Source organism: Kryptolebias marmoratus, unplaced genomic scaffold, assembly GCF_001649575.2.
Source record: "Kryptolebias marmoratus isolate JLee-2015 unplaced genomic scaffold, ASM164957v2 Scaffold29, whole genome shotgun sequence".
Taxonomy (NCBI): Eukaryota; Metazoa; Chordata; class Actinopteri; order Cyprinodontiformes; family Rivulidae; genus Kryptolebias; species Kryptolebias marmoratus.
This window is the reverse complement of record NW_023665763.1, coordinates 1-20,338: the sequence shown is the minus strand read 5'-3', so window position 1 is coordinate 20,338 and position 20,338 is coordinate 1. Positions and strand designations below refer to the sequence as shown.

Sequence of the window (20,338 nt, the reverse complement as noted above, 5' to 3'; positions counted from 1 at the left end):
CCGACCACTGATTCGTTCAGCGTACGTACTGCTGATTCATGCATGCACAGAAACAACAAACTGCCACCGACCACTGATTCGTTCAGTGTAAGTACTGCTGATTCATGCATGCACAGAAACAACAAACTGCCACCTATCACTGATTCGTTCAGTGTACGTACTGCTGATTCATGCATGCACAGAAACAACAAACTGCCACCGACCACTGACTAAACTAACTAACTAACTAATAAACTGTGTGAACTGAAGGATTCGGTGAAAAAAAATTTTTGAACAAATAATTTTAATGAACTGATTCTAGTGATTAATTTTACTCAAAACAGCTGCCGTTCCCATCACTAATTTCTGTGTATTTAGGCAGTACTTTGTAGTTTGATACTATCAGCTGAAACCATTTGCATGGTGTCTGTACAGTCTCACGACAGGTTTCATGCAATGTTCATTTTGATACATCCTAAAGTGTGCATGGAACATGACACGTGCAACACACTATTCATACATGATGCCCCAGAACCTCAACCTGATTGAAATGCTGTGGTTGGACCTTCACAAAGCTAAGCAGAAACTAGTGTCTGCAGACCTTAATGAACAGAAGCAATGTTGGAAAAAATTGGGCCAAAATTCCTCAACAACCATGTGAGAGACTAATAAAGTCCTACAGACAAACCTTATTGCTGCTAAAGGAGGTTCTAGATGATCAGGGGCTGAAACCAGTTTTTGTTTAATAAATAATGTGATGCTGAAATTTGTAGTGTGTTTTTGCTCACTTCAGATTAGATCTGAATCATTGTAGAACCTGGTAAAGACCAGATCAGTTTTATTATGTCCTGAAAAGTCAACCTCTAGGACTAAAAAAGGCCAGACTTTCTTTTTCCCAGGACTGTAAAACCATGTGTGATTTATCTCTAAGTACACTGTTGACCTTTGACTTCTATGTCTAGGAGAGAATGGGGTGTTCTCGCCAACAACCAATAAGAGAACAGCGGTGGGATTTGAAAAACAGAGGGTTCAATCAGGGTTAGAGGGGTGGGGTCACACTCAGAGATCACTGCAAAGTCTCTGCACAGCTAAAAAACTTAGCTCCACAGGTCTGACTGCAGTACTAGTATCTGCACATGGACTCAGCAGTGTCCCCCAGCCTGTCTCTGGTCTCTGTGCTGTCTCTGTTAGTATGTAGCCTCCAGGTGTTGGCTGCTGTCCTCCTGACTGGCATGTTCAGTGGACAGAGTTCTCCGATGGACAGATGGGTCCTGCTGTGGCTCTTCTATGATGTCATCGTCCACCTGACTCTTGTGGGAGGAATTTGTTCTTTTCTTTTTGTTGTTTTTAGTATGTCTCAGTTTTTGTTTATAGAAAGCTTTGTTTGTTTACATGTCTTTGGTTGTTGTTTTTGTCTTCAGGATAGTCTGTTTAGATGTATGTGGTTGTTGTTTTTACAGCAGGGTGAATTTGTTTACATGTCTGTGGTTGCTTTTTTGTTTTACAGGGGGTAATTTTGTTTATGCCTCTGGTTGTTTGTTGTTTTTGTTTTAAAATCTAATATCATGGCTCCTAAAATCTACACGATCACAAGCAAACAGTAATAACTTGGATTAAATTGGAAACTGTGAACCTGTGTTTGTAGAAAGTTGGTTAGTTTACGGTTTCCCTCCATAGAATCCTCACCCCAGCGTAGTGGAGGGGTCCATGTCTGTAAAGATGAAGTCAGCTCATTGAGGGGTGATTGGGCAGAGCAGCACAAAGTAATATGTGCAATACTTACCTTTGGCTCCTGTATTTTTATTATACTATTGTGTTACTGGAAAGATCTGCATCAGTATTCCTTGGTGCCTAAACTTGATGTGAATGTACAAATGGTAAATAAAGACTTTGTTGACCTTTATCTCACCTGCAGGGAAGGAATATAGTAAAGCCGACAGTCGCTGGTTGGTTTCGGATCCAATCATTGTCTCAGTGGAGATTCTCACGGTCGTCCTCGTCTCTCTGATCGCTCTCCTGCTCATACATGCAATACTGAACGACAAGTACTACAGGTAACACTGATAAAGTACTACAGATAATTCTAAAAAAGGTAATATTGTTAAGGTACTACAGGTTTTAACATTTACTAATTTACTACAAGTAATACCACTACAGTACCACAGGTAATATTGCTATAGTACTATAGGTATTATTACTACAGGTAACATTGTCAAAGTACTACACATATTACTGCTAGTGTATTACAGGTAATATTAGAAGTACTACAAGTAATACTGTTAAAATACTTTAGATAATTCTAATAAATGACTACATGTAATAATACTAAAAGTTATTAGGTTTGTTTAATGAGAATATTTAGTGATTTGATGCTATAACATGTCTATATATAACAGGTCTCCGTCTGCCTGTCTGTCTCTCTCTGTCTCCGTCTGCCTGTCTGTCTCTCTCTGTCTCCGTCTGCCTGTCTGTCTCTCTCTGTCTCCGTCTGCCTGTCTGTCTCTCTCGGTCTCTGTCTGCCTGTCTGTCTCTCCCTGTCTGTCTCCGTCAGCCTGTCTGTCTCTATCTGTCTCTCCCTGTCTCCGTCTGTTTGGGAGACATCCATTGTACAAGTAAAGCGTTGAGCAACACATAAAAACAGCTGATTTTTATTCTCCACCTCTCTTCGTTCCACTCTGTTCACTTCATTTCTGAACGCTCCCGTCTGTACAGGACATGAATGGACCCATCAGTGTTTTATGAATGGCAGACTGGTCTGTGTCCACTTTACAGAACTGTTTCATGAAAGACCCGTGTCTGTCTGTGGCCCTAAAAGGCTTCTGTATACCCGTCTGACCTCCTGCAGCCTTAAGCTACATTTATACTTTGGGTGCACACGCCAACAGTGACACAATCGCGCTGTCCCCTCCCCTGCACCAAGGCCCTGCGTGGTGTCGCGTCGCATGGTTGTGCACCTCCTAATTTTGGTAACTTGGCACGGACTGGGCTCTTTTCAAAATGGATGATTTTGCTGCTCTAGCGGAGCTGGTTCGCCTGTATCAGCATTTCTATGATCCCTCTGTGAGAGATCACAGAGATACTCAAACTGGTCAAAACTCGTGGAAGGAGATTACTGCTGCAGCTGATCAAAAGGAGAGTTTATAGACCACAGAGGGAAGAAATATTAGTCCTATGATGGGTGAATCACAACTAAGGTTGAACCAGCTGCTCCTACATATTAGACAGACTTCAACTCTTGGTGGCTGTAAGTCGTTTTTTAAATGCATTTGTACGCACTTAATTTAAAAACATTTTGGCTTCAGTTTACTGTTCTCTACTTTTGTAGACTCTTGTGTTTGATGTCATCTCTTCATTGTGTGCCTTGGCCAACAACAGTATTTTAAAGTGTGCATCTGTCCATGTGACTTGTATTCATCTTTTACCTGTCTACAGGCACTTTTTGCAGATCGCTTTGAGCGTGTGTGAGCTTTACGGTGGTTGGATGACCTTCTGTCCTGATTGGTTGCTGGGCAGTCCTCACCTGGATACATCCAACTGGCTCCACCTGTGGATCTACCTGCTGTTCTTTAACGGACTCTGGGTCCTAGTTCCGATCCTGTTGCTGCTCCAGTCTTGGTTCCGTCTCAGAAATCTGCATGCACTCAGATCAGACACCACTGCCACCAAGAAGAAAAAGAAGCTGTAGAGACTTGTTTATCAACCAAATGTATTCAAATAATCATTTGTCCGAGTCAAAACAGGAAGTCATAAATATGATCAGACTGTTCAATCAAAAATAAAAACTTTATTGGTTTTATCTTTATAAATAAATTCATAAAGTAAAAAGTGGCAGATTGTGCTCTCCTCTGGTTCTCCTGCCGTCTCGTCGTCTCAGCTCCTCTTGATCATCTTGTTGATGGACAGGAAGGCCTGCTGCAGACCCAGTCCCTGCACAGCGCTGCAGGCCTGGATCTCCCACCGCCGGTCTTTGTAACTGGGGAGGTTCAGCTGGGTGGAGACCTGGGGGGAGGAAGAGGAGGACAGGGGAAGATGAGACCAGGAAGTGTAGGTCACATCAGACTGCACTGCCCCCTGCTGTCCTGAACACGATTCAGCAAAACTTGAGAAAAGAACTCCATCTTAGGGCAGCTGCAAGGAACCCCCCCGGTAAAACCGACATGTGGATTAGTGGTGGTAAACTCGGTTCACTTTATGGACTTGGATTAATCTTAACCACTCGCTAAAGTGATCTGTTTTATTTTATACTGCTACTTGGTTTTGGTCATTATTTTATGATGTGTGCTACTGACCTCTTGGCCAGGTCACCCTTGAAAAAGATCATTTTTCTTTTTTTCTGGTAAAATAAAAATGGGAAAAAATGGAATGAGTGACTTGAGTGGGTCACATTGCAAAAAAAACAAAAAAAAATCCATAGCAATGGATTTGCAGGACTAGATGGTCCTCAGAAGCAACCAAGCACCCCATAGTCCCACAGCACCCCCACAGCCTCTAGGATCTCTGTCAGAAGCTTTCTCCAGAAGTACACATGCAGACTGGAGAGTCAACATCCTCATGACCTTCTTAGCAACCCTGCCAGGGTGAAGATCTGCTCCACTGTTCCACTACAGGGACACAAGCCACACGGCTCCTCCTGGATCTGAGGTTGGACAATCAGATGGAGCGTGAAGTGTGATCCCCCAAAAGCTGGAACACTCCCCAGTCCCTCTTTCTAAAGATGGGAACCACCACCCCCGTCTGCCACTCTGCAGGTGTTGTCCTTGTCCTCCATGCAGCACTGAAGAGACGTGTCAACCATGACAGCCCCACAACATCCAGAACCTTCAGAACTCAGGGGGAATCTCTTCCACCGGGGAGCTTTTTGACTTCCTCAGTGACGTCTGCCATGGTAATGGATTCCTCTTCCCTCCAGTGCCCAGACTGCCTCCTCAAAGGTGGACTCTGATAATTCTTCATGAGTTTAAAACAGATTGTTTTATGAATCCAACACCAAGCAGAACTGAGCAGTAACGGCAGAATAAGTTGGATGTCTTGTTGTCATGGTGGCCAACATGCAGTCAGCTTGAGATAAATAAAAACAACAAATTATAAACATGATGATTTGTTGATATTTTTAAAAATTGCTAATATTGCTCTTTTTTTCAAATGACTGAAGACAAAATTAGAAAAAAAGAACAAGTTCAACACACTAAGACTTATTGTAAAAATAAATTTAAACATCTTGTAATACCTCAAACTCAACAGCTTCTTTAGCTTCATTTTTTTTTTTTTTTTTATAAATTGCTTTCCTTGGTTTCCAATTCCCCTTCAAAGCTCCTTACCACCCTCCCCATGGTTCCTGTCCCCCTCTGTAGTCCTTGGGTCCTACCTCCCGTATGGTCATGGAGTTAGGTAGGTCCTTCTTGTTGGCCAGGACCATCAGAGGAACTCCTTCCAGTCTCTCATCACGCAGTATCTTCTCCAGAGCCTTTTGGGCCTCTGGCATACGAGTCTGATCGCTACTGTCCACCACGAACACCAACGCCTTGCAGTCGTCCAAGTAATACCTGCACACGCATTTCACCTGTCTTACTCATCTGTTTGTCAGTTTGTTGGGATCTTCAGGTGTGCATTTACTCACTTCCAATTGACTCTCATGCTCTTCTGTCCACCAACATCCCACACAGTGAGCGATGTCTTCTTGTCCAGGTCCAGAGTTCCCACATTAAAGCCCACAGTTGGTGACGTTTCCATCACCTACAGGTTCAGACAGACAGTCTCATCTGGTGTCTTATACAGATAACATCAGTTTGGGTTTGAACTGGGTATGTTACCATGGTAACTGATGCTGGAAACCTAACCTGGTCTGAGTTAGATTTCAGGATCAAAACAAAACTTCCCTGGTGTCAAACTGAAGTCTGACTCTGAGAAACATCTTCATGACATAAACCTCAGCAGACTAGGATCCTTACAGCACATGATCTAAAATTTGTCCATGTTTTTAGATCAGAAATGTTTCTTTTAAATATACACTTCCAAACACTAAGAGATGTTCTGTAGTTAATGATTAAAACAGTGCCTGAGCTCAGAGAACATCAGATTCACACAGGTCAAATAAAAATGACAATAACAGGCACTAAACCTTGACTACAGTCTCCAAACAATGGAGATTTAAGTTTTCTTCAACAGAGATGTTCTCTTTGCCACTCTCCAATAAAGTTCAGACAGGTGTTGGATTTACAGTCTCTGCTGCTGAAGCCTAAAACTCCTTCAGAGAGCTCCCAGGTGTCTCTCACTGTCCTGCTGCATGGTCTCTCAGGCTGTAAGGACAGCCTGCACATGGTCCATACTCCTAATGTTCTTCATGACTGGTCTAACAGAACTCCTGGGATGTTTAGGACCTTGGAAATCCCTTTGGATCCATCCTCTGACTTCTACTTTTCAATCCTTTCTTCTCTGAGTTGAAGTAAGACAGTCACTTTAAAGGGGATGAATATTCATGCAATCATAGCATATTTTAACTCTGTTTGATTTCACTTTAACACTGAATTTTTTTTTGTTTTTTTGTAAAAAAGGACAATTTAAAATGACCATGATTGATTCGTGTCAGCATTAAAAAAACATCCAAGGGGGTGAATACTTATAATAGGCATACCCAGGTTAAGTTCAACACAGAATCTGGTTTATTTAAAATGAACCCCCTCACTGGTCTGATCCTCATTTACTGCGATAAGTTTTAAAACAGAAGAAAGTTCAAACTGTCAGGTCTTCATAAAAGGCAGCACCTGGAGAACATTCATTTGGTTTAAATAAAGAACAACAACAGTATTATGTTCCTCTGGTTATGATCCAATGAGTTTTTTTAATTCTTTACTTTTTACAAAAACAAGGTGCTGTTCTGATGAAAGGAGTCTTAGCAGCAAGGCCACCTGTCCACTCACATCCGTTAAACAATGCACGGGTAATTCATTCATTCATTTTACAATTCAAATTTATAAGCTACAGAAAACAAACCTGTCAGAGGGAGCTGGCACTGTTGACTGTTTTGCTCATGTGTTATCCATGAAGGAGTAAAAGGAAAATTTACAGCCAATCAGATCAGTTCCTCAGCTTCAGTGCGAACAGATGCGTGCGAACAGAAGTTCCAGGAAGTTAAAGACAGATTTCCTATTGCTGCCTGTTTTAGGAATTGTATTCATTTAGACCAATTCTGATGATCCTTTTTTGACAATAAATCGGTAACTACCAGATTGATTTTTAAAATTCAAACTGTGCTGGGTTTGTCTTTAAAAGATCTACGTAATGGAATCAAAATATGTTGTGTTTGATGAAGTTATAAAGATCAGGTGGCTAGTTGTCTTTTTGTTGTCTGGTCTAACCCCAGGAGAGTCTGGTTTAACCTCTGACCAGGTGACTCACCTTTCCTGTGAGCAGTTTGGCCAGCAGAGTGGACTTCCCTGCAGAGTCCAGACCCACGAGGATCACCTGGACACAGGTAGGAACAGGTGTGCTCAGTCTGTGGTTCTGAACTCCAGATCCTTGGCTTGATTAGAAACTAATGAAGTTTACAGTCAGAAAACACCTGGAACCTGAACACACAGGTGCAGGATTTACCTGAGGATACGTAGAGGAACTCTGACCCATCTCCTCTTCGGTCTGATGGAACCAGAACCAACCTGCCAAATGACTGAATCTCTCAGGTGTGTCAGCTCCTTCAGGACTGCAGCCAATCAGGACAGTGGAGCAGGTCATGTGACCAGGGGCTGGTCTGACTGCATTTTTTGTTCTGCAGCTGCCTTGAATACGCCCGTTTGTGTTTGGACTTGTGAAGAATGAGCAGCAGATGAGGGCAGGTGGTCACGTGATAAACATCCATGTCCTTTCTGGGTCTCAGGGAGCTGCTGCCCGTCTCCAGAAGTCACTGGGCCTGGACAGGTCTCCAGTCCATCGCAGGGCCACAGAGACAAATGAGACAAACAACCATTCACCCTGTCACTCCCACCGAGGGACAATTTAGAGTTACCAGTGAACCTGCATGTTTTAGGTCTGTGGGAGGAAACCCAGGTGAGCTCAGGGAGAACAGGTAAACTCCACCCAGAAAGGCTGACAACCCAGCTGATAAACAGGAAGGTCAAAGGTCACTGACAACAGAACGGTCCTGTGGGTTCACAAGAACAGAACTCTTTCACTCCATGTTCTGAAATGTCCTTTCATCAGAACTTTAAAATCTTCCAAAGACACAAAAACACGAAGCTTTAGTTTAGTCTGAAGATTATTCTACGACCAAGATGCAAAATAAGAAAATGCTGTTCTACGAAGTTCAGAAAACATCCTGGGAACTCTGAAGAGGAGCAACCGTCTTTGAGTTTACCCAATATAACTTTACACTTAAAATATACTAACACTGTTGTCTCCTTAGGCTTAAAGAAGCAAGAAGTCAGATTATAAAAAGACACAGTGACGTGTACTAAACAATGAACGTGATATGAAATGCAAAGAACTATGATAGAATCTGAACAAAACATCATATCAATAATCTCACCATAGTCAGGAACATTTCAACAAGTTTTTCCTGAAATGGGTCCTTTTTCAATAAAAACCCCCAATCTTAACCTTCAGCCTTTTTACAAAACAATCAATATGTACTTTAAAAGAAAGATCAGCAAAAATCCCAAATATTTATAGAATGCTACTCATTTGATAAAGTCTCCCTCTGGGGTAGAAATATTATCTGAGATCAGGGAGCAACTTCTTTAGTTCTCATTAAGCTGCACGGTGTATTCTGCAGCTGAAAGGCCCGGCAAGGACAGCGTTGATCCGAGCAGCAGCCGGGGGACAATCTGTCCACAGGGTGACCATTAGTCCTCCACTCCACAAATCTGGCCTCTGTGGAAGAGTGGCATGAAAACAAACTGTAAACAATCTTTTAGTAAAATGTAAACTAACTGTAAACTGTAGACAACCTCTAACCCAGCGGTGTCCAGCCCTGGTCCTGCAGGTCTGAGGTGTTTTATGTGTTTCTCTGCTCTGACTCAGTGACCTCTGCAGAGCAGAGAAACAGACTTCCTCCAACACCAGGACCAGGACTGGACACCAGTGCTCTCATCAAACTGTAAACCTTCGACAAACCAAACTATAATAATCTGTAATCAAGGTAAAAATCTAAAACTGTTAGCAAAGTAAACTGTCTGTAAAGTGTGCAGGATAAATGCTGAGGTCCTCCTCCAGGAGGAGGAGGAGGAGGAGGAGGAGGAGTCTGTCTGCTATAAAGCCGGCTCCTCCTGCGTGCTCCTTCCTTCTTCCTCCTCCGGCGGCTCCTTTATCCTCCTCTACATCATGGGCTTCGGTGACCTGAAATCATCCTCCGGCCTCAAAGTTCTAAACGACTTCCTGTTGGACCGCAGCTACATCGAGGGGTCAGTGCACAGGAGCCGGTAGAACCCAGTAGAACCTCCTAGAACCTCATGCGGAGTTGTGTGAAACTGCACGCGCCGCCGCCATGTTGGCTCGGCGCCATGCTAACAGTTAGCCGACGGTTTCACCGGTAAATCCCGCTGCGGGGATCAAGAAAGTGTCCGTGAATCGGCGTCACACGGTCAGAAGCGACCGACGAGCACTGCAGGTTGACTCTGAGCTCAATCTAAAAGCGTTATTTTAGGTTTTCTGTCAGGCAGAGCGGAGTCACGTGGTGCTAACTGCGGCTGCGCAGTACCGGCTCGTCTCGATCAGCTTATTTCCTTTAAACTGACGAGTTTCTTGTTGTTTACTGCAGCAGAGAACCACCAGTAAAGATGGGTTTCTTGGATAAAATAAACTGTTTTTGTTGCATTCAGCAGAAAAATTAACTCTTTGGTCAAACAGTTCACTAAGTGCACTTATATCTTAGAAATATTCCTGACAAGTTAGACCATTTTTGGTGGGGTGGGTACTCCAGTGGCTGGTCTACCACCTTTGGGTCAGAGCTGTCAGTAACCGTGGTAACAACCTTTCTGTCATCAGGTTCGTCCCGTCCCAGGCAGACGTGGCAGTTTTTGACGTCCTGTCCACCCCGCCCCCAGCTGACCTTTGTCATGCCCTCCGGTGGTACAACCACATCAAGTCCTACCACAACCAGAAGAGCAGGTGAGCCTGCTGAAGATGTCAGCTGTGTGCAGGTGTAACTGGCTAAACCCCACTTCCTGTCAGTCTTCCAGGTGTGAAGAAACCCCTTGGTCAATACGGACCCCCAGGTGTGGCAGACACTACAAGCTCCGCCCCTGCTGCCTCCAAAGACGACGAGGATGACGATGACATCGACCTGTTTGGCTCTGATGAGGAGGTGAGGTCACAGGTAGATCAGTGATGTCACAGGCGGTGGGAGAATCCTGACCTGATCTCTGTTTCAGGAAGACTCTGAGGCCACAAAGCTGAAGGAGCAGCGTCTGGCAGAGTATGCTGCCAAGAAAGCCAAAAGTAGGTCCTCTCTCTCACACTGCTCCCTGATCACCTGACTCTTTATGATGATTGACCAATCACCATCTTTCGGCTGACTGCCTGATGGAAACCTTCTCTTTTACCTGAAGAGTCTCTTCCTCCAATCAGAGTGAAGCAGTCTTGTTTCCATGGTAACTGACTCTTCCTCTCCCCCTCACTTTAGAGCCCACCCTCATCGCTAAATCTTCGCTCCTATTGGACGTGAAACCGTGGGATGATGAGACGGACATGGCCAAGCTGGAGGAGTGTGTGCGCAGCATTGAGATGGACGGGCTGGTCTGGGGACAGTGTAAGGACTTACAGACAGTATTAACGGTTCCTGACAGGTTCAAGTCTGCAGAGCTAATGATGATTTACCTCACCATCTTTCGGCTGAAGACTGATGGACACTTTTGGATCTGAAATCTGCAGAGACGAATACTGGTTTTCTTTATTATGAGCTGACTTTATTATGAGCTAACATTGATAACTTATTGGGTTTCTGCAGCCAAACTGGTCCCAGTGGGATATGGCATCAAGAAACTTCAGATCAGCTGTGTGGTCGAGGATGACAAGGTAAAGTTGTGTTATGTTTCCTGTTTGAGAACCTCTTGAGTTACTTACCTGTGTTACAAGTGTGTGTGTTGTTCCAGGTGGGGACAGACATCCTGGAAGAGAAGATCACTGCTTTCGAAGACCATGTTCAGTCAATGGATGTTGCTGCTTTCAACAAGATCTAAAAATGTTTAATAAAAGCACTAAAATAACTTTTGTTTTATGAATTCTGTATGATTTTCAGGTGAAACTGAACAAATTATATTACATGTTGTAGTTTCACACACTAATTACTTCTCTGGCCAGTGAAGGTCTTGAAGCCTTTACAACAAATAAAATCCCCCTTCCCTTAAACGTCGTTTCCTTACATGTAATATGAAAACAAATCAGCGGGGCTCACCCTGCCTGCAGTTCTCCTACCGGCCTGCTGGCGGCAGCACATCTCCGCCGGCTTCACATCCTGCCGTGTGTTCAGCAGCAGAAGAAGACTCCGGAAACTAAACAGCAGACCACACCGCGCGGCGGAAGAAGAATTTTCTCTAAACATCCAACTGCAGGTAATTCACGACATTCAGAGGACTCGGCCGATCAGTTTTTCTGTAGTGCTACCGCGGAGCTAACGTGCGGCTAACCGGATGCTAACGGCCGAGCTACGTCACAAGTGGCGTCACCATAGTTACTATCAGGTCGGTTTAAACCTAGGTGCGTTACCATGGTTACTGATAAATCAGTTTAAACCTGGGTCACCGCACAGATATTTTGGTGTTCGTTCTTATCCAGACATTGGTCACCAGTCGTTCCAGGAAGAGGAGGGCTGTGATTGGTCAGAAAGCAGAAAGAGCAGCGCTGTGATTGGTCAGTGTATTTGGTCACGCCCTCTTCCAGAATCCATACAGTAAGTCTGCAGCTTGCAATGAGACACTCTGCTAAAGAGTGGAGTTGGCATCGTCTTTGGACAGAGTTTGACAGCTACTTTATTTACAAGCAGAGAATTGCAAATGATCATATTTAAAATGTTGGTAAAAGTTAGATCACCACACTTTAAACTTATTTCAAGTTTGTATTCACTTAAAAAGACCAGCTGCTCACCCCACAGACGATGGCTCAAACTAAAAGTAATTTTAATTTAATTGTTGTAATTTCATAAAATCAAACAACTACTCTTAGACTTGGTCTGATTAGGATGCTGAAACATCCAGGGTGTTTTTCTTTTTACCGTTTGTGTGTGGGATCCTGCTGAACTTTTTGAGTTTCATAAGAGCTGTATTAAAATGTACCATTATTGATAATATTAACCTTTATTTGAATAAATCAGAGTAACTAAAGAACTAAGTGTTTATTCCTGGAGACATGGACAGGTACGAAGCTATCAGGTTACTGAGCGCCTGCAATGGCTGATCTGTAGATATGAGCATACATATTCTATGTTTTATTTTCTCCTCAGGTTCATGGACTCTGCAGCTAACACCTGGTTACCACTGGTTACAGCATGGAGTGCTCTGATTGGACAGATACTCTGCTGACTTCACTGCCTCCAGGTGGGTCAAACCACCTAGAGCAGCTGTCCCCAACCTTTTTATCTCCAGGGACCGGTTCATTATCAGACAGCATTGTCATGGTGCGGGGGATAAATACAACAAAATAAAATGATACGACCAGCATGAAAACGGAAATATTTTTAAAAACATAATAAATGTAAATCCAACATGTCCTCACAGCTTTGTTAGCTGCGTTATCAACATGAATAACAGCCTCTCCTCCCCCTGATGTTCTCTGTGTTTAAACACGCCCTTCAAAATAAGAGACACCACAAAGAATCCAACTGAATCAGTGGAGCCCTGAGCCTGTTTCTCAGTAACCAGACGGTCCATCTAGTCTTCCAGATGTTTGTCTTTTACTCGTTCTGCTGCTTGTGGGTTTGTTTTTAGCGCTAACGGATCACATGACCTCGTTAAGCGTTCTGACAGCATCAAGAGTCAGAGACGGATGGAGTGGAGAGAATCCGGTCAGTTTTCAATATAAATGTCGTTCAGACTTTGAAAATAAAAAAAGGGAAGTACTGTAAGTTAACTATTCTTTGTCTGCGGCCCGGTACCAAGTGACCCACGGACCAGTACCGGTCCACGGCCCGGAGGTTGGGGACCTCTGACCTTTAGGACGACTGCAGTTAATTGTTCTTCTGCCTCCTGTTTGTATGGGTGTTTTACCTGAGTTACAGGCCTATAATCTGTATGCATTTCAGGTCTCCTGTTAGGATGTCACACTCTTCCATTGAAGGTAAGAAAACAAACATTTAAACCAGCCGAGTTTAGATTTGCCTTTCTTCCTGTAACCTGTGGTTTTCTGTCAGATGACCAGAAGAAGGCAGAAATTACCAGCAGGTGAGTCTTTGTGTGTGGTATTATAGTTCAGAAAGATTGATAAAGTCTGAAAGGACAAATGAAGTGACACATTTTCTGTCTGACAGAATGTGGGCGGAGTCTGAACCAGGTCCATCCAGACATCAGTTGGGCCGGCAGGGTTACTGTGGCTACTGCAGAGTCCTCTACAATAATCTGGACCAGGTAAAGACACACATGAGTCTGATCATGTGGCTGAGCTGTTGAGTCATAGGTAATCAAATGATTGTGTGTTCCAGCACCTGTCGAGTCTCAGACACCTGGATTCTGTCCAGTCGTCCTCCAGAGGCTCCACTTCTGTGTCCTCCACCTGCAGCAACCAAACCAGACTGACGCTCCTGGAGCGCTTCCTGCAGGACGTCCTACAGCATCACCCGCACCGCTACAACGACCCCAGGTGAGGAAAAAGACAAACAAACACTAAAAAGAAAACACTATGAAACTGTTTACCTGCGTGATGCCTTTGTGTTTCTGTTAGACCATCCCATGCTGACCTTCCATCAGTCTCCACCCCCCCGATGCCAAGGGCGGAGCTTGATGACCTCTGTTTATCTGATGATGACAGTCGGTCTTTAGGCACCAGAGAACACCTGCCCAGTTCTGATGATGGGTCCTGTCAGCCAGCCAATCAGGAGGAAGACTTCAGCATTCTCAGCCAATCAGCAGACAGGACGGGTCTGCAGAAGTTTTCTTCTCCAATCAGAGAGCTGAATGATGAAGGAACTGTTCCTGCTGGGCGCACATGTTCACCACACCCTGGAACCCCGCCCCCTCACTCTAAGATTCTGACTCCCTACCCTGAAGCCCCGCCCTCTGTTCACAGAAAAGCTTACAGGAAGACCAACCGGAGGAAACCCAGTGAGTCGTCGTCTTCTCATGTCCCCAGCGGCCCAGTTCTCAAGCCCCACCACAAGCAAGGTCCCAACACAAGCAAGAAGGCCCGGAGCCCAACAGAACCATGGGCCCAGTTCCCCACAGAACCGAAGCCCTGGCTGAGCTGGCAGAGGGAGAGGAGGGAGGCTTTCTCAGACCAGAGCGACCTCCTGGACCAGACCATTGAGGAGGTTTGTTCTTACAGATTACTTCATCCTAATGGCTCCTAAACTAATTGCTCACATATTCAAATTACCTTTATTTAATCAGTAAATTTACAAAAGGTATTTTTTTGTTTGTTTGTTTTTTTACTTTCAGTTCCTTCTTAAAAACAGAATCCTCACTTTAATCCAACTAACCCAATCTGTAAGGTTGAACTAAACGGGACAAGACGTCCTGACAGACAGAAACCAGATCTAATGTTTAACTTTTAGGCACAGATGAGTCGTCTTCTTCAGATCAAGCGTTTGGTTTTTAATGTAATCAGGCCGTCAACCTGACGGTTTACGAGTGGAAGCTGATAAAGTTTTGCCCGGTCCTCAGGTGATCCAGATGTGTTGCCACAGCGCCAGTTCTGCTCGTCACCAGCAGGAGGAGACAGAGAGCCTTCATCTCAGCCTTCCAGCCTCTATAGAAACACAGAGCGAGGACTGGGACTCACCTGTGCAGGTACATGTAGCTGAGCTTCAGGCATACTAGTTTGGGTTATTAAAGGTTCTGATTCTGGATGTTTTCTGCAGGTGTTTTTTCAAAGAGCTGGAACAATGTCTGATGCACCTGTCCAGGTGACCCAGACAGAGGGTTGGGATGTCAGCCGTCTCATGGACATTCAGGTAGACATAGAGGACGATGTGTATTTTAAACAGCTTGACTCCGCCCTTCTCGGAGGTGGGGTAAAGCAGGATGAGGGGTTCTGGACTCTGCCTGTAGAGGAGATCCTTCCGATCCCAGAACATATCCCAGAATCCTTCAGGGGGAAGACCTGGACTCAGATTGAGCAGGAAGACGAAGAGAAGGTGGAGAGGCTAGTTCAACAGTTCAGACGAGGAAGATTCATTTGCTACTTCGACACAGAGTACCTGGCCAGGTGATGGAACCACTCACCTGTTCACATTCTGTAAGAAAGTGTAGAGTGACATAATCCTGTGCTCTTGTTAATCTCAGGTATGGTGGAAGGAGCCAACAGAAGACTGGGCTCATTGAAAACAAGGAGGAGGAGGAGCCAGAGACAGATGTGCTGCCCTCAGTGGACAGAAACAATGAGGACTTTGCATGTGGGAGGAGGAGGAAGAGGCGGAGCTTTAGACTGGCATCCAGGTGTCAGGTGAGTCAGATGAGCACCATCTCAGCATGTCTGAAAACAAACATCTCACCTGGTTTTAATCCTTTAGGTGGTTAAAGTGAGTCACAGCACTCAGACCGTTCGATTGGTTGTTCCAGCTGTCCATCTGTTTCCTGAGGCTCCACCCATCAGCATACCTGCAGCCATTCAGAGAACACCTGAGATGCAGACATGGCATCGCCTCCCTCCGTCATACTCCAACATCGTCACACCTGTGCAGTCGTGCACCTCCATTGTCTACCTGCTCTGCTCCCCTTCAGACTCCGCCCCCATCGCACTAGAAAGCACCCTTCCCAAGCGTTGCAGAAGGCGGCGGCGGCATCCAGTTGACCTGCAGAGGTTAAAGGTCAAATATAAAAAACTTCCAGTTCTGTTCTATGAGCCAGGAACGAACCGCATCCTGAAGAAGCCCCCAAAACGTTTACGGCGGTACAGAAGCTCCGCCTCCTTAGGCCCGATGCCGCCATGTGTTCGTCAGCTGTTCCGAAGCCTGAGTCCAGACCTCAACACTGATCAGCATCGGGGGGAGGGACCCAAAGCCGACAGTAGAGACTCAGCTCAGACTGACAGGAGACGGGGAAGGACGTCTCAGGCTCCGCCCACTTCCCTCCAGAGCAGATCAAAACAGGAAAGAGGGGGGAGGCCACGCCCCCCACCCTCCAACAGAAGAAGCAGGGTTCAAGCCCCGCCCCTACAGCCTAGAAGGGATGGTCTGCGACGAGCAGCACTTGTTAAGAAACATTTAGGCTCCGCCCACCTGCCGCCTCGCAGGCGGCGAGGTCAGAGAGGGCGAGGCAGTGAGAAGGGGGCCAGGTAGCAGTTTATCAGTATGTGACCCGTTCTGGCAAACAGGGAAAGTCCATAAATAAATAATTTAAGTTGAAATAGATACATAAATTGCCAAATTTCAAAGTTCTTTATATCATTTTGAAGCTTTAAAAGATAAAGAGTTAAAAAAACAAAAACAAACACATGATATATATTTTGCCAAAATGGGTCACATGTATTTTTCTGTTTTCACAGCACATCAGAATGAACTTATATTTAAATAAATTATTTGTATTAATTGACTCCTCCTGGGACTTTTGGGTTTTATTGTTTTTACAGAAATAATTAAAATAAGAACATTACCTTACAGTTTGTGTATCACAACAGTGAAGACAAAAAAATGGCTTTATAGATTGTTTTTATATCAAACGTGTTTCTTGATGCTGTTCACCGTATGGTAACTTTGGCAGCTGTTTCCATGGAAACATACCGATACCCTTTGATACTTTTTATCTATGTGTTTACTGAAATATAAACAGAACTTATTCAGAATAAAGTTTTTTTAACTTGAACACCTGCTCAGTTTCTTCTCACACTTTCCACCAGGTGGCGTATTGAATCTCCCACCTGTTCTGCTGCCTGCAGAAGCTCCACCTCCCAGCGTTTACCTGCACACAAACATTATTGTTCAGTGCAGATAGTTCTCATGTTATGGAGCTGTTAAAAGATGGACAGGTGTTACTTTACCTGTGCATCTCTTTGTCAACGTGTTCTCCATCTCTGTCTTCAGTTTGTCAACAGTTTCCTGCAGCCGCTCTTCTTCACTACACTTCCCACAGTCCTCTTCTTCACTACACTTCCCACAGTCCTCTTCTTCACTACACTTCCCACAGTCCTCTTCTTCAGACTGAAAGGAGTCTTCTTTTTGTAACCCTGCCCCCTCAGCCCAACCCTGCTGTCCTATTGGCTCGTGGGAACACGTCTTTGCAGGCTCCTCCTCACAGAGTTCACTATGTGACAGACCTGAGTCCTGCTGAATTGTGGGAGATGGAGTCTGCAGTATGTTCTCCTCCTTCTCCTCCTCTTCCTCTGAGTTTGTTACAGAGTCTGAGGTAGAGGTGTGAGTCTCTCTGTCTGTGTGATCCGTGTTAAAGCTCAGAGGCGTGTTGTTGGCATGTTGTTGGGTCTCCATCTTGTTTAGGGCCTGACAAAAAAAGGGCAGAATTAAACTTACTCCCACAATGGACGTCTCCGTTCAGCAGCTGTGTACAGACCTTCCATATTCACAGATTTTCCATCAGAAGTTGATACAGGTAAACTTCAGGTGACTGTTGCTGTGGATTATATGATTCACTACAAACCCCCCAAAAAACTGTTCTCCTGAAATGTACCTTGATGTTTGTGTTCTAAACAAAACGCAGGTGGAGATGTTGCTTCAATAGATTTAGTATGGAGGTGTTGCAGGTAGACAGGGAAGGGGTGGTACCACCTTGGGGTTTTTGGGTCCCACTGTTGACTCAGATCGACCAGAGTAAACCATTTGTTCTGTATTCTGTTTTATGGTTTATATTTGACTGTACAGTTCCTGAGTATGACAAACAGTTTTGGTTTTATTACCTGGAATGTGAAAGGTTTAAACCATCCTGTGAAAAGGAGGAAAGCTCTCATGCACCTTAATAATTTAGGAATAGGGACCTCATTCCTCCAGGAAACTCAAGCTGGGACAGTTTTTCCACTCTAGCTTCCAAGGCCAGGGGGTTTGTGATACTGGTTAATAGAGATGTACCTTTTACACCATTCTCTTCGATACCAGTGGATTTTTGTCTTGCGACTCAACTATTTCTTCACCATGACCGATTGAAGCCTCTATTACTGCAGACAAGGCCTATTCCCGACTCAGAGGGAGCATTCTGCCTATTTCTGGTTGAGAACCATGGCTTTGGACTTAGCTGACTCTCATCCCAATCACTTACACTCAGCTGAGAACCATCCCAGTGCTTGAACACCACAAACAGGATCGGAGACAAGGGACAGCCCTGGTAGAGTCCAACCGGCACTGAGAACAAGCTCAGAATACCGACAGCTCCTGATTTGGTCCTACAGGGACCGGGTAGCCCATACTCCTGCAGCACCCCTCACAGAAAGCCTCAAGGAACTTGGTCATAAGCTTTCTCCAGATCTACAAAACATACGTAGAATGGAGAGTCAATATCCCCATGACCTCCTTAGCAACCCTAGAAGAGTGAAGATCTGCTCCACTGTTCCACAACAGGGACAAAAGCCACACGGCTCCTCCTGGATCTGAGGTTGGTCAATCAGACAGACTCTCCATTCCAACATCCTGGAGTAGACTTTCCTGGGAAGCTGAGAAGTGTGATCCCCTGACAGTTAAAACACACTCTCCGGTCCGTCTTTTTAAAAATGGGAACCACCACCCCGGTCTGCCACTCTGCAGGTGTTGTTGACAGTGAAGAGACGTGCCAACCTTGACAGCCCCACAACATCCAGAACCTTGTTTTTTTGCCTGCACACATATACTGTCTTGCAAATAATGTTGTGCAGTATAAATATGTAAATTTCTGGATATTTATTATTGATTAGTCATAATGCATCCATGATATGACAGGACAACCGACTGCCTCCAAACATGTTTTACCTGCAGATACATCATCTCCTCGCTCCCTGTTCGTTACTTCCTGTTGTCAGTTGGTTCTGTGACGTGTGTGTGTTGTTCTGTGGCCCACATATGTTTAAACATGTTCAGCAAGAAAAGTTTTTTGTGATTCTGATTCCATCTTTACAACCTGGCGGCTCATAAAAACAAACATTTTGTCTTAAATTTTGGACAATGGAAGGTAACGGAGACTCTTCGTCCATCTTTGTGTCCACTGTCTCACCTGTACGAGCATACCCTGCAGTCGGTCATTGTGCTGTCTGAGTGTATCCATGGTAACCTCCATTTCGGAGCACCGGTCCTCCAGGACGCCCTGTTCTGATTGGACAGTGAGTCGCCACGCCTGCAGCTGCTGCTCCAGTAACCTGGAGAACCAACAGTAAACAAATAAACAAAAAAACATCTAGGCTTTATGAATGAGATGTTTGTCGTTTCTAGTCTCACCACTTGTCTTTCTGCAGGTTCCTGACTTCAGTCAGCAGTTCCGCCGCCGGCGCCGCCTTCAGAAGGAAATGCAGGCCATTACATCACATGACATTATCAAGCTGTTGCTGAAACTGTGAGGTCTTCACCTGCTGACCCTGCAGCTCCTCGTCTGTCTGCAGGGATTTAGATGAGCAGGGAGGAGAAACAGCACAAACCGAAGCGTCATGGGAAATATCTTCATTTGACGGGGGACTCTGAGTCGAGTCAGCCAATAGCATTGAGGCATCAGAAGAGGGAGGAGCTCTAAGAAAAATTAATGTTTGGTTATGTTTAACTCAGCAAATGTCATGACACCTATCTCACCTGTTCTGGGACTCCCCTGGTTCCACCCACTTTATGACCCTCCTATCAACATCTCTCTGAGTGTATCGCCGTGGTAACAGGGTGTGACGAGCATTACGCACTAACGAGGACAGAGATTCTCTCCAAGTGGGCTGATGGAAAGTTAAAAACAAACAGGTCAAATGTCCACCTGATTCCAACCCTGTTTACCTGTGAGTCTCACCCTGATTTTCACCCATCTGTTCTTACCTGAGTGCAGAACTCAATCACTGGATGATGAGTTTTGTGCTTCCTTGTCTGTCGGTTGGTCAAATAACAGTTCTGGCACACATGGACGTTAACACACTTTTTACACCGATATCTGAAAACACACACACACACACACGATTTGATTAGATTCATTTGGACTGCTGTCACTAGATTACCAGATTTACCAGAAACAGTCAGCCAACAGTTGGACACCAGTTAGTCAATGTAACATCGTCAGAGTCCAAATTAATTTCAGCAGTCCAGTTTAACCTCAGCAGAGTCCAGTTTAATCTGTTCACAGTC

General features: G+C 44.8%; 5 protein-coding genes across 7 annotated transcripts; 3 read left to right on the top strand and 2 right to left on the bottom strand.

Annotated features, from left to right (window-relative positions):
- Positions 1-1,860: 1,860 nt before the first annotated feature.
- ebpl (EBP like) lies at positions 1,861-3,810 on the top strand (the record flags this gene model as incomplete). Its single annotated transcript, XM_025002759.2, has 2 exons — positions 1,861-2,033; positions 3,412-3,810. Coding segments are annotated over 2 exons (426 nt in total), but the record flags the coding sequence as incomplete, so codon positions are not given.
- Positions 3,744-7,721, bottom strand: arl11 (ADP-ribosylation factor-like 11). The gene is made up of 5 exons (XM_017440931.3): positions 7,570-7,721; positions 7,375-7,440; positions 5,597-5,712; positions 5,345-5,522; positions 3,744-3,978 (listed from the first exon to the last, which is right to left on the bottom strand). The coding sequence occupies exons 1-5, from the start codon at positions 7,705-7,707 to the stop codon at positions 3,850-3,852; spliced, it is 627 nt and encodes a 208-aa protein (XP_017296420.2). The 5' UTR covers positions 7,708-7,721; the 3' UTR covers positions 3,744-3,849.
- Positions 7,722-9,288: 1,567 nt separating this feature from the next.
- On the top strand, positions 9,289-11,175 carry eef1b2 (eukaryotic translation elongation factor 1 beta 2; the record flags this gene model as incomplete). Its single annotated transcript, XM_017440929.3, is given in 7 exon segments — positions 9,289-9,371; positions 9,955-10,077; positions 10,141-10,273; positions 10,341-10,407; positions 10,592-10,717; positions 10,916-10,983; positions 11,061-11,175. Coding segments are annotated over 7 exon segments (684 nt in total). The 3' UTR covers positions 11,148-11,175.
- Positions 11,176-11,371: 196 nt separating this feature from the next.
- On the top strand, positions 11,372-16,916 carry zdbf2 (zinc finger, DBF-type containing 2). 3 transcript variants are annotated; one of them, XM_037974375.1, is made up of 12 exons: positions 11,523-11,648; positions 11,743-11,857; positions 12,407-12,500; positions 13,205-13,239; positions 13,313-13,343; positions 13,430-13,526; positions 13,601-13,758; positions 13,840-14,425; positions 14,778-14,903; positions 14,975-15,321; positions 15,399-15,558; positions 15,626-16,916. In XM_037974375.1, exons 4-12 carry the CDS (start codon positions 13,218-13,220, stop codon positions 16,391-16,393), a joined length of 2,295 nt encoding a protein of 764 aa, XP_037830303.1. In that variant the 5' UTR covers positions 11,523-11,648; positions 11,743-11,857; positions 12,407-12,500; positions 13,205-13,217; the 3' UTR covers positions 16,394-16,916. The 3 variants fall into 3 exon arrangements, with proteins under 3 accessions (XP_017296416.1, XP_037830303.1, XP_017296415.1); XM_017440927.3 differs by lacking the exons at positions 11,523-11,648; positions 11,743-11,857 and adding an exon at positions 11,372-11,519; XM_017440926.3 differs by lacking the exons at positions 11,523-11,648; positions 11,743-11,857; positions 12,407-12,500 and having other exon boundaries at positions 12,848-13,239.
- Positions 16,598-20,147, bottom strand: LOC108250853 (dystrotelin; the record flags this gene model as incomplete). Its single annotated transcript, XM_017440925.3, has 7 exons — positions 16,598-17,012; positions 17,092-17,548; positions 19,242-19,383; positions 19,463-19,518; positions 19,591-19,747; positions 19,808-19,938; positions 20,036-20,147. Coding segments are annotated over 7 exons (1,144 nt in total), but the record flags the coding sequence as incomplete, so codon positions are not given.
- Positions 20,148-20,338: the final 191 nt, after the last annotated feature.

Coding starts and splice junctions, on each gene's coding strand:
- arl11 (XM_017440931.3), bottom strand. CDS start 7,707: ATGACCTGCTCCACTGTCCTGATTGGCTGCAGTCCTGAAGGAGCTGAC. Junction 5,523..5,596: donor AGCATGAGAGTCAATTGGAA/GTGAGTAAATGC, acceptor ATGCGTGTGCAG/GTATTACTTGGACGACTGCA. Junction 3,979..5,344: donor ACTCCATGACCATACGGGAG/GTAGGACCCAAG, acceptor TCCTCCCCCCAG/GTCTCCACCCAGCTGAACCT.
- zdbf2 (XM_017440926.3), top strand. CDS start 13,194: ATGCATTTCAGGTCTCCTGTTAGGATGTCACACTCTTCCATTGAAG. Junction 13,759..13,839: donor CACCGCTACAACGACCCCAG/GTGAGGAAAAAG, acceptor TGTTTCTGTTAG/ACCATCCCATGCTGACCTTC. Junction 15,559..15,625: donor GACTGGCATCCAGGTGTCAG/GTGAGTCAGATG, acceptor TTAATCCTTTAG/GTGGTTAAAGTGAGTCACAG.